Genomic DNA, 16,811 nt, shown 5'->3' on the forward strand with positions numbered 1-16,811 from the left:
GGACTGATCCTCTAATAAAAGGCTTAAGTAATATCATGATTTGTCAGGGGCGTTTGTTAAAACAAGCATGACTTTCCTAGTGCTCATAGTTACTGCATCCACAGGATTTACATGAGAATCACCAAAAGGACAATTAAGTCACTTCACAGCACTAATAACTGAGGCTTGAGTTGAAATTGCCCATGGAGTTCAACTAAATAACACAGAAAACTATTTCAAAACCAAGCATTCAACAAAATATTGGTAGCACTTCACTTGAAGCCTTTATATATATATATATATATATATATATATATATATATATATATATATATATATATATATATATATATATATATATATATATATATATAGATATATAATGCATTATAAGAGTATTTTTAATTCATTAAATATGCCTTGTAATGCACCGAATAATGCACTGTGTGATCTCATGAACAATTGTTATAACACATATCTATTCATTGTTTCACCTTTAGAAAGTATATTTGGCAACACTTACCTAGTTTTTATTAGTCAACAGGCACTAATAATGAACAATACTTCTACAGCATTTATTAATCTTTAATGTTAATTTATACATTTACAAATAACTGAGACACAGGGCTATATAAACTAGACTTATGTGAAACTAATATGTAACAGAAACAAACGAGGACACGATCAGAAACCAACAAAACCGAAATCAAAGCCACTTGAAGGAAAGCCTGCAAGGTTAGCAATAAAGGTGTTGATTTGAAGAAGGAAAGATGCATATACTCAATCTTTCTCTCACTCGCTGTCTGTTTAGGCTTGTTTAGTACAAATCATGATGGCCACAGAGTCGTAAAGTCCCCCTGTAGTCAATAATTGGATCCATTCATCCCTTTGATAACCAATATTTAATCGTTTTTACCTGGGAAAAAAATCTTCATGCCTTGAATGTAACTCGACACCCTTGCATCATTTAGTATACGCGGTTCTATGAATATGCAAATTAGCTCCGCCTCCACTCACTCAGCTCAGAGATCCACTGGTTGACGATCACACGTTGATCTGATTGGTTACAAGGTAGTTTGTGACATCAGAAACACCAGCGATTTCAAAGCGTGTTTTTGAGACAAGGAGAAAATACTCAGCAATGCTGTCGACTTTGCACATGGCTTGTCTTAAAGCGTATTAAAAACACCACATAGACACATAAACAACATTAAAAGCTGGATTTTCACCACAGGGGGTTGTAACTCGGTATTACAATATTGCAGTTATCACGACAGCCCTACATCTGTCCAATGCAAAGCAGAGGAAGATTAAGTTACCTATGACTCAACACTCATGCAAACCCACTGAAACACATGCAGCCGCTGCGCTTGAGCGTTTGCACACATTTAAAGTGACAGCGCGCAACAGATGACATGCTGCAAGCAAACTCAGCAATTGTGTGTTTTTGTGCTGTCATTAAACTGCACATCAGCATTTTATCTGCCATCCAGCTCTCTGGATATCTGCAAACAGCACTATATCCACAGACCACAACAATCATCCCCAGACACAGATCATTTATTAAAACTAAACTGCAAAAACGGTCACAAGCTCATTAACATATGATCACATAAATTTACATATCAACACACACACGCATTGCTCATCAGCTGGACACGTCCTGATAAAAAGTTTGGAGAGGAGAAACAATAAATCTTTAGGTGCAGGAAAAAAATCTTACCTGAAATTAGATTAAACGCAACACAAGTAGCCTATAACATATGACCCCTGTAAATAGACTCAATGCATTCATTGCAATGGAGGAACTAAATTAAATTCTGCATGGAGGATTCTGATTGGTTAATATCAGCAGAATAAGTTCTGCTACTGATGACACCAAACATCTTAACTTTGTTAAGATTCCCAGCATTCCTGTTTCTCGAAGCACACATTAGTAAGCTTATTATACAGGCCCTCTGTGGAGGAAAACATGCAGACTAATAATTCAGATGTGTCTGAAACCACTTCATATTAAAGGTGCAGACCATTAAATAAACATCCAGTCATCATTTACTCCCTCATGCTGTTTCAAACTCATTTGGCTTTCTTTTTTTCTGTGGAACATGAAAGCAAAAATGCACTGGAAGTGGATGGTGATTTTTGAAGCATATGATTGGTCTCTGAAATACAAGCCATTATCTCCATGCAACTGCGAATAAGATTTGAGAGCTACGGCAGAGGGGATTTTCAGAGAATGATGACTTAAATTTGAGTCTGTTCCTCTCACAAAGCATCATTTGTTTTCAGAAGACTTGAAATAAATAGTGCAAGACACTTAAAAAAAAAAAGTTAGTAGTACAAGAAAATACTACTGTATTTCAGGGTTTCAACTTCAAAATTCAATGTGTTACGTGCCGTTTCTTTGTAATTATTTGTGAAATTTACAAGCAATTTTGCAATGCAATAATTGACACCAAAATGCAATAAATTTTAATTATGCATCACCTGGAAAACAGTGGCTTAAGCATTCTTCAAAATATCTTTTTTGTGTGTGTTCGGCATAAGAAAGAAAATCACGTGGTATTAAACGAACTCATATTTGGGTGAATGATCCCTTTAAAGAACATTTTAAGTGATAATGACAATGATAATGACACTTTTAAAAATTAAAGTTTCCATTAGCAATTAAACAATTTTTGGCTCCCCAAAGATCCTTTCAGTGATCAGTCCTTAAAATAAAAAATGTTTCTTAGTGTTCAGGGGTCTCATTTATAAAACTGTGCGTAGGAACCTTACTAAAAGTGTACGTGCGCCTGAAAGCCAAAAATGACGTACGCAAAAAAATATTCAGACTTATAAAACCGTTCGTACGCCAGAACCTGCGCAGAATTCACTTTATAAATCCCAGTCAGCGGAAGATTGTGCGCACATCCGTCTCCACCCCCAAATTACCATATATGGAGCTTACAACGCCTAGTTTTTGCCTCATCTGCATATCATTTGCATATGATTATTCATCCACGTGATAACGTTTAACGGTACAAGACACGTTACATTAATAAAAATCAAGTAGTTGCCTATCCTTGCCTTGTTTTTGAATACATAAATCAAATAGTGTATAAATAAATTTCATCTTTTCCACTGGCCGAATTGTATTTTTAATTGATTTATATTTTTAATTGAAACAGATAGGGCCATCCTTAAAAATATTTTGGTTTGCAGTAACAGCAAAAAAAAAGAAAAAAAGGGTCGGTAGGTAGGTCTTTATTTTTTTATATATATAAAAAATAATATAAAAAAGTATATTTTTTTAATAATAAAAAAAAAATCGGGGTCGGGGGGGTCTTGAGAGAACATTTTTCACCGATGTCTAGGGGCTGTTTACACCAGGCCACTTTGCGTTTTCTCAGATCGGATTGCAATCTGATTGATCAAAACGATTCAATTATTTACACCTGGTTACATAGATGTGTGTTGTTGTTTTTTTGCGGATATAACCGATCTTCAATTCCCGCTATATGCAGATTTAATGCAGTGCACCGAAAGCAACAGTTATTATTTTATTGGTCAACAGCTAAAATTTCTGAATCAAAGCCCGCAATAAGAGAAAGCGGAAACAGCCCTGGTAAGATCATTTCGTTTCTTTACATTTAATAAAGATGATCGTGTGTTAAGCGTCTGCGACTTACTTTCACTTTGATTTGCGATAGCACGTTGATGCTTAGCTTCTCATCTGCGGCGATGCGTGTTGCAGTAGCGTCGTCATTACTGACTAAAACATGACATGTAGCCTATATAACACGCTTTCACATGTTTATTTTTTAATAAACCATATTCAACAACATATAAAAATGAAATAATCTTTAGAGTAAAGCCGCAGCCATCATTACCAAGCGCGAACCATTGACAGTGAATGAAACGGAGCGATCTTAGCCTGCAGGCCGTAGTGTGACATGCGTAAACCTGGTGTAAACATAATGACGCGCCACGAGTTTTTATTTAAAAGAAAGAACGTAGCTTATGTTTGTATGTATGTCTAAGCAATTTATATTCACAATACTTAATAACTAATATTATTTTATTGCATTTGTATTAGTTGTTTGAAGAGTTAAAAAAAAATTGGTCGGTCTTAACGCAAGTTTACAACCGGCAAGTCGGTCGGACTAAAAGGGGAAATAAATAAATAATTGGGTCGGTACTAAATTGACAGGGTCGGTCGGGTTACGGCAAACAAGAATATTTTTAAGGATGGCCTAGGCCTTGGGCATTATTTGCACGAAACTATTTTCTCAGACAATCTTGTATTATCATGATAAGCAATTATCTCTGTGGTTAAAACATTAAAACACAGCACGCTACAGGAAAAATGTTCAAAAACATCGCATCCACAACAAATATTTCTATTGATTGAATTTGAGTATAAAAAATGTTGTAACTTCTCAGTAATGATTTCATGTTTAAGTGTTCTCCATTAATTTGAATGGCATATTTAATCTAAATGTTTATATCAGAAGTAAAACATAGTTTAAATCATTATTTTATTTATTTATTTGCGTCAGTTTATTTCACTAAACGGCCCAATGCGCTCGCTGGCGCGGACATTTAAGAAGGGATGGATATTTGCTTCAAGTGACAGGCTTGGTGAGTGAAATTATATTTGTATTATCTTGTATTTCTTTAGATTTTCTGTCTAAAAGTGAACAAAAAGACGCTTAACTCCAGCTCACCATTGGTGTCGCCAAATTGCTCCATCTCCAAAAAGCTCGTACGCATGGGTCAGAGTTTGCGTGCAGGTGCGCAAATTTTCCCGTCTAGTTTGTTTTTATAAATCACAACTTATGCGTCAGAAGCGGCGTACGCTCATTTTCAGCCACGTTTATAAATGAGACCCCAGAACATTTTATTTAATCTAAAGAACCTTTTTCCATTATAAAGAACCTGGAAAGGTTCCATGGATGCAAACTGTTCCTCGTGGAACCACTGATTCCTAATAAAGAACCTTTAAGAGTGAACAGATTGCTAAGGCAAGTGCACAAGGAACTCACAGTGACTTCGGTTGTCAGGGGACCAAAACAAACCTCACGGAGGTACAAACACATCCAGAAATCCAGTGCAATACGAGCCAACATGAATCATCAATGCTGCAAAAAGGACAGGGAACATTCCAGCGGCCGCTTCCCACTCATCTGTACAGATCACATGTCAAACAGCCCAACACAGCAGCTCTAACTATAAGCTGACGGACGCTCCCGTTCCCAAAACCTAGGCCTCGTTCTTCAGACAAACGTGCATCTGACAGCAAGCTCACGTTAAGTGTCAGCCTACCATCCTCATATCCAGACTGCTGGGAAAAAAAAAAGGGAACGAGCAGGATCCAGAGAAGAGCAAAGATGTGCAGGAAAGAGAGATGAAGAGTGGGGAAAAAAAAAAGCTAGTGGAAGAATGAGAAACAGTGGCACTCACAGCTCTGTTCATGTCAGCAGGGAAATCTGGGATCCTTGCAAACGGCAGGCAGCCGACGCGGCTCGGGGAAGAAGCGCATGGAGTCCCGGATCATGCCTTGATTACAAAAACGCCAGTTGGGCTGCGAGCCAAGATCTCCGAACGCAAAGAAAAGCCCTGCTAACGGACCCCGCCGCTCACCCGTACGGCTCAGCCTCTCTCTCTCTCTCTCTCTAAAGCTCTTGCTCATAGTTAAAATTACCCCTCACTACCCCACCCACGCCTGCTGTCATACCCCTGAAAACCATTAATTTTATGACTCTCAATACGGGATCTTTATAACAACAGTGGCATTTAGAAATCAATACATTTAAGAGTGTTGACCTAGAAACACACTCTTTTCACACTCTCACTATCGATTTAAAGAAACGGTTCAACTAAAAAATTTTTTTTTTCAATTATCATTTACTCATGTTGTTTCAAAACCATTGGACAGGGTTGATGAAGTTAATAATGAATAAAATCATAAAAATGCATCCCGGTTCAGTGAGTGATGCTTCACTGATTCATTAAAACGATCCGACTCTTAAGAGTCATTTGTTTGAGTGGATTCATCTCATTTAAAATTAAACATAAATTCCTATGCATAGCGATCACTGACATAGAGATGAACTACTTAAATCCATCATTTATGTTGTGGGTTGTTGACAGGTCGTTGCTAAGCAGTTGCTAGGGTGGCTGCTTACTGAAACGTAATCATCTTATTTGGTGAACCATGTGGCATTGAAATTACACACTTCACCTTAAAATTTGCCAACAGCACACACTTCCGAAAGGTAAATGTGCAGATCTACAAAAGATCTGTGGTTGGTTACTTTGCATGTCAATTAGATATGCAAATCTGAACTGAAGACACGCCTCTTCCTCAAGTGCTTAACTAATCCACCACCATAAACAACTCTTATTCTCTTCTGCTCTGGCTCATGCACTAATCTAACTTGTGTTTTAAACTTGGTATTATGTACAACAAAAATTATTATCTCTTATAAACATTTGCTTGTGATCTTCCTCACCTAGAAGTCGAAATCTTTTGCTAAATAAATAAAAGCAAGTGCATAAAATAAGTCAGACGGTCCCTGTTTAAGTGGGCTTTAAAGTCACCATGAAATCAAATCGACAATTCTAGTTTTTTTTTTATGGAATATTACAGTGTATTTCATAAATTATTGATCAGTGCACATCATATGCCTGGTAATCTTGAATTAGAATAACTTCCCTTCCCTCTTGCAGCATCTCTTCTCTGATGACGAGGGCGGGGCAACCTGTCACTCACATGAGATCAGCCAATAGCAAACCACAACCATCCAATCAATTCCCACCGACAAAATCAAGACCCGCCCACATTTGTTCTTGTTCCAGAAGCGTTTAACTCGGATATACGGGACAATAGAGAAGAAAAAAGTGATAACACTTTACAATAAGGTTCATTAGTTAACTACATTAGTTAGCAAGAGCTAATAATGTGGTGAAATATCCCTTTAACTAATGTTAACTGTAAAGTGTCTCCATAAAACTAGTGCAACTTTAACTTTAAACGAAGCAAGCCATACTAATCAAGTCTGGTTACATGAATCAAGATGACTTCTCATCTTGACATCTCGATCTGAACACAATAAAAAGTGTTTGAAACACTCACATGAGTCTTGTCCTCCAGCAGATAGTGTTCGTCCATGAACGTGATGAGATGCTCCTGGTGTTGCATGATGATTCCTCAGGCTCTGTGTGTCTCCGCTGTAAGAAACAATGACAATTCATGTGTATATAGAGAGACAATTGTTGCATATATTCAAATGATCCAAAAACGAACTTGATTACTGGCAGAACACATAAAGAACCCCAGCTGAACGGACACAGTATATTCATTTGAACGTGGAAATTCCATAGTTTTTGAAATACAGTACCAGCAAATATTATTATAAATGGGTCATTCCTGGGATTAGGTAATATTTCAACTTGTATTTTTGAATTATAATAATATGAATAGTTCATTTTCTAATTACCCCACATCATTATGAACAAAAATGTATATACGTACAAATTCAATTAAGTGCCTCAAGGACATGACAAAATGCTTAGTGTACAATAGAAATAAGACATTATGATAAAAATATTTTTAAATGTGATCTCTTTTTTAAATTCCTTTTATTAAATTATACTTCAGATATTATATTATGATCAAATGAGATAAAATAATCAAATAAACCAGTATTCAGGGTGGATGTGAAACCACTTACCTGCCAACTAGGTATAAAACATAAGTTAAGTTCATGATTACATACCACGTATTGTGAAAAGCTTTTAATATTTCATTTTGGTGAACCACCACTTTAAAAAGTCTGGGGGACTGAAATATTACCGAATGCCAGGAATGGCCCAAATATGAATATATGAATATAACTTACATGGTAAAGCAACAGTACTTTAAGTAGCAGGTAACGGTGGTGAGCTGGTTTGTCCTAATCAATATCTAAACATATCTGAGCATATTAACGAGAAAATCCATCAACTAGCAAACGGGAACGTTCTCAGAAAGTTGTGGCAAGGTCCTCAAAGTTAAGAACAAACGTTCTTCCAGTTAACAAACCGTTCATTCAAAGTTATCTGGTCTTAAATATTGTTCTCAAAACATTAGCACCAAAACATTATTTATACATCTTTCATGAAACGTTTTTCTGAAACATTTAATTTGGACGTTATAAAGTTTTTAAACGTTCCTAACTTAACGTTACTTTCTTTCAGATGGTTCAAATTGTCCCCACATTAACGTTACTTGCAAAACGATCAAACATTCGCATAACCAAGACAAAATAGTTTTTAAAACGTTTAAATAATAATAATAATATATATATTTTTTTTTTAAAACTAGACGTTTTGAATGTTCAATTAACATTCCGAACTAACGTTTTCATAACGGTAATAAAACGTTTTTAGCCTATTATTGTTAGCTGGACTAGCACTCAATCAAACTAGTATAAAACAGCACTAAACCATCAACAATAATTTGTTTAAAACAAAAATGATGTTATGTATACCTCTGAAACATTACATTAACTACATCTGAGATGGAGTTGGAACTTAAATCACAGATTTGACAACTGTATGTTTGTATTGTAACGTCAAAAACGCGTTCAGCATTTTTTACGTTGCATTTGTATAACACTTCAGACATTAAAAGAGAAAAAAATAAGACCAAATGAGGTGAAATAATCAAATAAACCAGTATTCAGGGTGGATGTGGAACCGCTTACCTGCCAACTAGGTATAAAACACATGATTAGCAGACTCAACTGAGGCCTGGCTGAGTGACGTCACTGCGCGCTTCAGATTTGGCGCCATCTGCTGCTCATTGACGAAAGTGCGAAACCACGTGATCTGAGCTACTACGCACTTTCAAAGCTGTGCTCTTCGGCTTATTTATGACTACTGTTGACTCATTTGAGTCTTATTTTATTTCTCTCATTTTAGCATTTGACCATTAAGTGTCTGGGCAATAGACATTATTGGCAATATATGCTACACATAGGCTATTAAACAGTGCAACGACAGTGTCCAAAGCCAGGAATTGGGTCAAAGTGCACATCTATAATAAAAGGGACATTGCATGAAACTATTAAACGAGAGTTTTATCTACTGTATAGATGGTTTAGATCAATATATAGGTATAGAATGTCAGTGAAACCTGTTATATTCATAAATATCAAATAAATATTCCAAATCAGTCTGTTTCAGAGGGCACACCTGAAACACTGAGCATAAACCACACCTGTTGCTGCATGTTTTACTACCTGTACATGACCGCTCACCTCCACAACACTACGGCTGTGCAGACCATTAAAAAAGAGATTCAGATGTCACTGTGGCTTCATGTTACACACTCACATTGCTACTTGAGCATATGTGTGACTTCTCATAAAGCCAAAATGCAAAGCACACATATCACATCCCCAAACTACATATATAAGATAAATAAAGTGATACATTCAGCATTAAACACTACACTGTTTGTGTTACCTTAAGCTTTTCAAACCTCCCATTTCCACCCCGCTCTGCTTATAAAACAATGAGCAATGTGGAGCATTTATCATGTACTGGGTTTACATGATATGTGGCTTTTTTAATAGGCTATATTTTCTTATGCATGGAGTTTTAATGTCATGTTTAACATTGTTTGGTGATTTTAAATATTATAAACACAGGACAAAACATTATAACCAGTATATATATATATTTAAATCACATTTGAACCTTTTTTATGAGTATCATAATTTTGAAACAAAAAACAAAAAATTAGACCGCAAGTATGCTACATTACGAGTCTTTTGGAAACGCCACGATCTTTTAAAAATAAAGCTAAAGCTCATTGTAGTGGCAGGTTTGGTGTTGATCAGACACACCTCCGTGTCGACCAATCAGAGGAGAGTGAGGTGTTGAAGCAGTGACTCATGTCATTAATGTGAATAATACTGGTGCTTGTCCCAGACTATCAACTTTCACTAGTCACTACAAGAATATGCTTTTAAATATGTTTGCGTTGATTTTAAGGAATGTTTTTATAAAAGGATTTAAATCTGCACCACAACTTTATAACTTGATTATAACTGCAATTTCATATTTATATTTTATAGCACTAAAATAGTGCTATAAATAAATAATAATAATAAAATAGCACTGCATCACTGAACTCATCAGATCTAATGATGAAACTTAGGCTACTGAGGTTTGTGCTGCTGTTTTCCTTCCAAAATTGTTAGTAATAATGGTAATGGTATATAAGGAACTGACTTTTGTTATTTAAAGGCATTTTTTACAAAAGGCTAACATCTAAAAACCTAGGATTGGGCTCTTGGCAACCAACTATCAATGTGCATGTGCGTGTTAATGTTCTGTGATGGTAAACATGACCAAACCTGTTTATTCTCTAAGGATTACAGCCAAGAACTCTCACCTTCTTGGCATGGAGTTGGTTAACCTAGTTAAAACAAAAGCCGTGTGATATCAAGAACCTTTGCATAAGTAGCTTTGATGAAGCGAATCTCATGAAACCTGTCAGGAACAGGTTATTTATCCCAAGAATCAAATGAAAAAATAATAAAATCATCCCCCGGTTTCACAGACATGCATGTTTGAACTGAAAGAAACTTGCACTGACAGATCGTAAAATATGTCAGTGGCATTGTCTTACACGATGTTTTATAAGGCACGTTTATAAAAGCTAGTTAAATAATTGAACTGAGGCCCTGGCTTAATCTAAACCCTGTCTGTGAAACCAGGTCTACATTTTGCATAAATAAAAAGGGGAATTTCATGAGAATTTAACACATTTTCTCCCATGGATCTGCTTGTTAACATGCTTTATTAAATCAATTATAGATGACGGATGCACATGCCTCTATATATGCAACTCATTCATACACCTTTACAAACACAGAGCGGGTTAATCCAGATTGACAGAGCAAACACCCTAAAGCTTTATGTTTCAAAAGGATATAAAACAAACATATACCTTCAATTCTATTCTCAAGCTTAACATCTGGTGTCAGTTTACATGTGGACTTATGCAAACTTTAACATGAATCAATATCCTTAGGGAATCCTTCGTAAATTCTTAGTTCTGTCCAGGAGACATATTGAGAAAGATATTTAAAAGATCTAATTTGTGATTTATCTTTTGCATGCACTGAAACAAAATGGTAATCTAAAAATTATAACATCTAAATTAACTGGTTTTATTTAAGTCAAATATATTATTTGATATTGCTGAATCAACCTACACTGTAAAAAAAAAATATGATCAATAAGTTATGACAAATCAAAATAAGTTTCCTTACTTTACCTCAAATGCAAATGAAGATCAGTTAACACTTTCATTTGTTTTCCTTTGAATTTAACTCAAGTCAGATCTATTCCTATAGCGCGTTAAACAATAAAGATGGCTTCACGGTAACAGAAAAATAACAGAATCAATGATGCAAACCTCATCAAATATGATGCTAATTCAAGAATTAAATCAAAGTCAGTTCAGTGAAAAAGTTTATGGAATTATGAAAGACGATTACTTTGAATGAACAAACTTTTTCATTCACTCTCAGAATTAATTTTTTTTTTTTTTTTTTTACCTTTAAGGCTTGTCACTGGGCCAGTACATTCAGAAAAAAGGTACAAAAGCTGTGACTGGGGCAGTATCTTTTATACTTTTAAGTAGAGTACATACCCGGGCCTAAAGGAACACGTCAGTACCTAAAAGGAACGAAAGTACACATTATGAAAAGGTACTGCCCCAGTGACATCTTTTGTACCTTTTTTTTCTCTGAGAAGGTATAATGGACAACTTTGTACCTTATTAACCCCTAAATTCACAGTAGTACCTTAAGGTTCATATTTCTACTCTAATATGCACCTTTAGGGGTAAAAAAAAGGTACAAAGTTGTCCTTTTAAGGGTAATGCTATACAGTGACACTTTTTACAATTTTCTGAGATTTGTTTTTTTTTTTACACATTTTCTGAGAGTGTAATTTGTAAAATGTTTCTATGCATCTTCTCATGTAAACTCTACTGTAGTCACAGACAGTTTGGCTGGCATCTCAGAAGATCTTTCTGACTTTCACAGACTTTCTGGTTTGTGAAGTGGAAAAGGTTATAATTATGATTCCTTCAACTGCCTATTTCTGTGCACTTGCCAAGATATTTTGGGCGTTGCTCCATTCAGATTGCATCAGTGGGACAATAACATTCCTCTCCCCATGAAAAGCAAAAAACATCACCATTTTACAGCGAGATAAGTTTTACATTTAAACTCACATGTTTATACATGTAGGGATAAGATGTCTTAACTCTGCAACTACATGCCAACTGTTCGATTAGGGCGCGGGTGATAAAGTGTTATATTCAGTGCATCAGCCATGCACTCAAATACATGAAACAAACTAATAGAGGAGATTTAAGACACATTTTTAGCAAATCCAGAAAATACAGTTGATCTTAAAAATATAATTATCATTCCACTCTTTTATGTGAGCGCGCACAGACTCCAAACGCAGACTTGTTTATCTACTCTTGGGTGCGGATGAGCAGGTATGTGTGTCACCTGAGGGCGGACCTAAACGTATAAATACAGCAGGGAAACAGTATTTCCACATTGAAAGAGCAAGACAAGACGAGAGGTAAGACATTCTTCATTTATTCGCTGCAACAGCACTGAGAGATATTTGTCAAATGCATGATTAATGTGACTGTTTGATGACAGAAACCAAAACAGATTGAATAATTTATTGCATTTAGAAAATTCATTTGTCTATTATAACCTTGTGAAATAAGGCAAGTTCACTTATGGCTCTTTTTTTTTTATAGTTCAGTTTTACTGCCGTATTGCATATCAGAAAATAGAAAATATCAACATGGGTGATAAACGTAAGTGCTATTTTTTATAAAGATGGTTATCTTTCTGTTTGTGGCATCGACAGACATTTTATTAAATGTTTTAGATGTTTTACATTTACACTTTTCCAATCGTTTTCATTAAATGCCATCAGAGAATAATTGTTTATGCTTATTTTTGTTTTCCTAATGTCTTCTACAGCACCAAAGAAGGTGAGATATTTATATTTTTAAATGTGCATAGCAATTTATTGATTAAATAAAATGTTAATTTTAAAGAATGATGCACTGATCATAATGTATATTAACAGGATTGCGCAGATGCGGATTCTCACTGTGAGGTATGAAGACAATAACTTCAAACACTTCTACACAAACAGTTAAATAATTTTTCCATTTTATGCTAATCATATTGTCATATTTCCCGTCTGATAGGGCTCAGTAGATGAAGGTGGAAAGGTAAAAAAACAACAATGCAATTTAATGGTGAAAACATGTGATGCACTTTTAACATATCCAATGACAGACATCTATTACTTTTGTTTTACTGCTATGTCTTATAGGGGAAGCATGGAAAGGGCCAAGACAAAGGGAAAGATAAAGGTCAGGCACCAGGTCAAGGAAAAGGTCATGATCACAGTCATGGTGACCATGGGAAAAAAGGTGAACAAAAAGGAAAAAAGTGAGACTAAATCTTCAAAGCCTGAAACTACACGATGGTCCATGCAACAAACTGGGTTTCAGTTCAACCTTGCATTCAGAGAATTAAATTAAAACACCCTTGAACAAATTGTCTTTATTTTTATGAGTGTTTTTAATGGACTGTGGAAATCATATCTGTTTGTAATAAAAACATCAGTATCAGAATCTAAACTCAAAGATTGACATTCATTGTGAAACTGTGCTGTGCAAGAAACAAAATGATGAAATGTGACGCACAAACATATTTTTTATGGCCGTCGGCTGGGATTCCAAACATCAGCTTAAATTCCAGAAAATATTAAGGTTCAATGCAAGATCTTGTGTGTTACGTACTTGATTTGAGGATGACTGTATAACTAACCTGCTGCTACGGCACAACAACTGGATGGAACCAATAACATCAGTGCAGGTTCTGTAAGTTTGGATCCATAAACATTAACCAAATTCTAAATGTGATTCATGCCATTTTCCAAATAAAAATGGATAAATCAACAAATAATCCATTTTGTAGGCGAGTTCTCCAAAAGTGTGAAATGCTGTGGCGATGTTGACGCTTAGAGGTTTAATATCTGGAGCGCGCTTCATTTAGCATTCCAGTTCAGTATGCATGTGCCAGCAGGTCCCCACCACTGGTCCAGAAACTCAAAAAGGGCGTATTGGTTAAAGGTTAAATCAACATTCAATTCTATTTGGGGCCGGTAATGGCACTAAAGGTCAACTCAGCAGCGTTGTTTCCAGAAGTATTAAGCTAACCAGCTATTCAATGAATCTCAAACTTTTATTTGAAGCAAAAAAAAAAAAAAAGTATATGAAAATTGGTCAAAACACAAAAGGCTGGACTTAATAGCTTTGATGGAAATAACTACAATCCCACAAAGCAATGCAAATGAAAAAAAGTTGAGAAGTTACAAAATATGCATACACTTTGAGAGAAGAGGATCAGTCATGTGCATTATGGGGACATGGCATTCCCTGCAGACCTATCATGGGTAATGCAGTTTTTACACCAGTTATTCTGTTAAACTTTAATAAAAATAAACTGTGGCAACTTAAGTTCTTCCATTACTTTAACTCAAACAAGTTAAACAATTTCAACTTAAGTTAAGAAATTCAATTTAAATCTACACTGTGTAGGATTTACTCCCATCTAGCGGTTGAATTATATATGATTATACCAACTGAATATTACTTTCTAGCTCCTCCCATTCTGAGGGCGTTTTAACTCCTACGGTGGCCGTATTACTTCAAATCTGCCGGCAAACGCGAGCAAATCTCCCTCTCGCATTCGTCACGGTGCCACTGCATGTAAAAACGTGAAAGGCGAAGCTTGTATGTCCCTCTTTGTCTAATGTATTTTCAAGATGGACGCGCAACATGGCTTCCACCATTCGAGCGACTCCCTCGTATGAATTCTAAATGGCAGATTATACACTTACGAGAATACTTAAATAGTTGGTTGAAGTGATTACACATTAATGAGAACGTATAATTTTGAAATAACAACGTGTTTTTTTTGCTAAAAATCAACTTAAAATATTACACAGTGTAGCTTTAATTTAAATCAGTTTAAAGGGGTCGTGAAATGAGAAATCCAATTTTGGATTTTGTTTTGGCATATAATAGGTTAACATTTTATAAGAATATCCTGAGAGTTTCAGAACTGAAAACATCCTTGTTAGTCCAAAATCAGCTTTTATTGTTACCAGGCCCAGCGAAAGACCCGTCCTGGAATGTGCCTCTTTATGACGTAATAAGGTATTGAAAGACCGCCTCGGCATAAGAAAATCAACTTTGGCCCCGCCGACTGCCATAAGTGAGATGAGGAAGAGAGAAGAGAACAGGGTCACTCACTGGACTAAAACAACAACAAGATCTAAATGCTAAGAATGTGGATATTTATTTTCAACAATGTGAATGTCTCAGTTGAACATTATTTATTTGTATTCGGTACATTTCTCTGGATTCTTTGGTAAATCCACCTGCAAACTCGGCGCAGGCTTTGACGATATGGACTCGACAGTATTACCACAACATGTAAGTAACCCTGTTCATTCTAATGCCTGATCTGTGACCAGTGATTTCTGATGTAATGATTCATGTAGATACAGTCAAATGTTCTTCTTGTCCATGTGACTAAACACAAACAGTCAACTTCACATTGTTTCTCTTAGCAGAGTGTAAATAATCTGTTGATTAAACTGACTGAATTATACATAGAAAGCGATCAAAGAATGCACTGTTCAAGCTGTCAATCAAACAGTGCACGCTGGAGCTGTCAATCAAACCGCGTTAATCACTGACTGAGTTCTGGCCAAAACTCCCGTAATAATCAACGAATCTCTTATTAACATTGTGTTTGCACTGTTAGTTATGATGAAAGCATTCGTTAGTGTGCAGAAATTGAGTTGTAATTACGGGATCGCTACTTACATGTCTGTGATCGGCTATGCTCATCACTGCAACCTTTCATGCCATGATCTTAATATAATGCCATAGATCTAATTGCATTGCTAGAATTATCACTTTTCACCAGTAGTTAACATTGAGAGCAGTAATAGTAAAAACGTGCTAAAGGTTTGAGAGAGTTCCACATGTAATACTAGCTATTTCATATGTAAAGCTGTTAGCCAATCCCAGCAGTGGGCGTTTACACGGAAGTCTATTAGCAGACACGCCCCTTCAAACAGAGTGTTCAAATCAGAGGGCTAAAATCAGGCTAGGAAAATGCCTTTTATTTCTAAATTATGACAATCATAATAGTAAAAATCTATATATAATCTAAACTAGAACACAGCCACTGGCTCAGTGGTTCATGTAGGTTGTCTACAAACCGGAAGGTTGGTGGTTCAATCCCTGGTTCCACCTGACCAAGTGTTGAGGTGTCCATGAACAAGACACCTAACCCCAGCTGCTCCCGACGAGCTGGAAGGTGCCTAGCATGGCTGACACTGCCGTGAATGTGAGGCTATATGTAAAGCGCTTTGGTGGCCATAGGTCTGTGAAAGCGCTATATAAATGCAGTCCATTTTAGAAACCACCCAGGATACCCTAGCAACAGCATACCGAACACCCTAGCAACCACATAGCAACCACCCAGAATACCTTAGCAACCACCCAAAACATCCTAGCAACACCATAACAACTGCATAGCAACCACCCAAAACATCTTAGCAACCACCTAGCAACACCATACTAACCACCCGGAATACCTTTTATTTACACTTTATTTTTTCTACCCAAATCCTGGGTTGAGCCTTTTGGGTAGTTTTTG

At 36.0% G+C, this 16,811-nt stretch overlaps 1 protein-coding gene and 1 long non-coding RNA gene across 6 annotated transcripts in view; one reads left to right on the plus strand and one right to left on the minus strand.

Annotated features, from left to right (window-relative positions):
* The window catches only part of ccdc9b (coiled-coil domain containing 9B), a 38,872-nt gene extending 29,592 nt beyond the window's left edge, over positions 1-9,280 (minus strand). Inside the window, exons 1-2 of one of the 5 annotated variants that reach the window (XM_081347878.1) lie at positions 8,712-9,280; positions 7,100-7,194 (exon numbers count right to left, since the gene is read on the minus strand). In XM_081347878.1, coding sequence (XP_081204004.1) covers positions 7,100-7,165 — 66 coding nt within the window. In that variant the 5' untranslated portion in view covers positions 7,166-7,194; positions 8,712-9,280. Of the gene's footprint in view, positions 1-5,424; positions 5,639-7,099; positions 7,195-8,495 lie in introns of those variants that run through there. The other 4 variants (XM_081347876.1, XM_081347877.1, XM_081347880.1 and 1 more) reach the window with 4 other exon arrangements.
* A 3,867-nt stretch (positions 9,281-13,147) lies between these two features.
* LOC308680026 lies at positions 13,148-13,711 on the plus strand. The gene is made up of 3 exons (XR_014028868.1): positions 13,148-13,179; positions 13,274-13,297; positions 13,402-13,711. It is a non-coding gene; the product is annotated as an uncharacterized lncRNA (long non-coding RNA).
* The last annotated feature ends 3,100 nt before the right edge of the window (positions 13,712-16,811 follow it).

This window comes from Scardinius erythrophthalmus (assembly GCF_964197995.2).
Source record: "Scardinius erythrophthalmus genome assembly, chromosome: 19".
In the NCBI taxonomy this organism is placed as follows: domain Eukaryota; kingdom Metazoa; phylum Chordata; class Actinopteri; order Cypriniformes; family Leuciscidae; genus Scardinius; species Scardinius erythrophthalmus.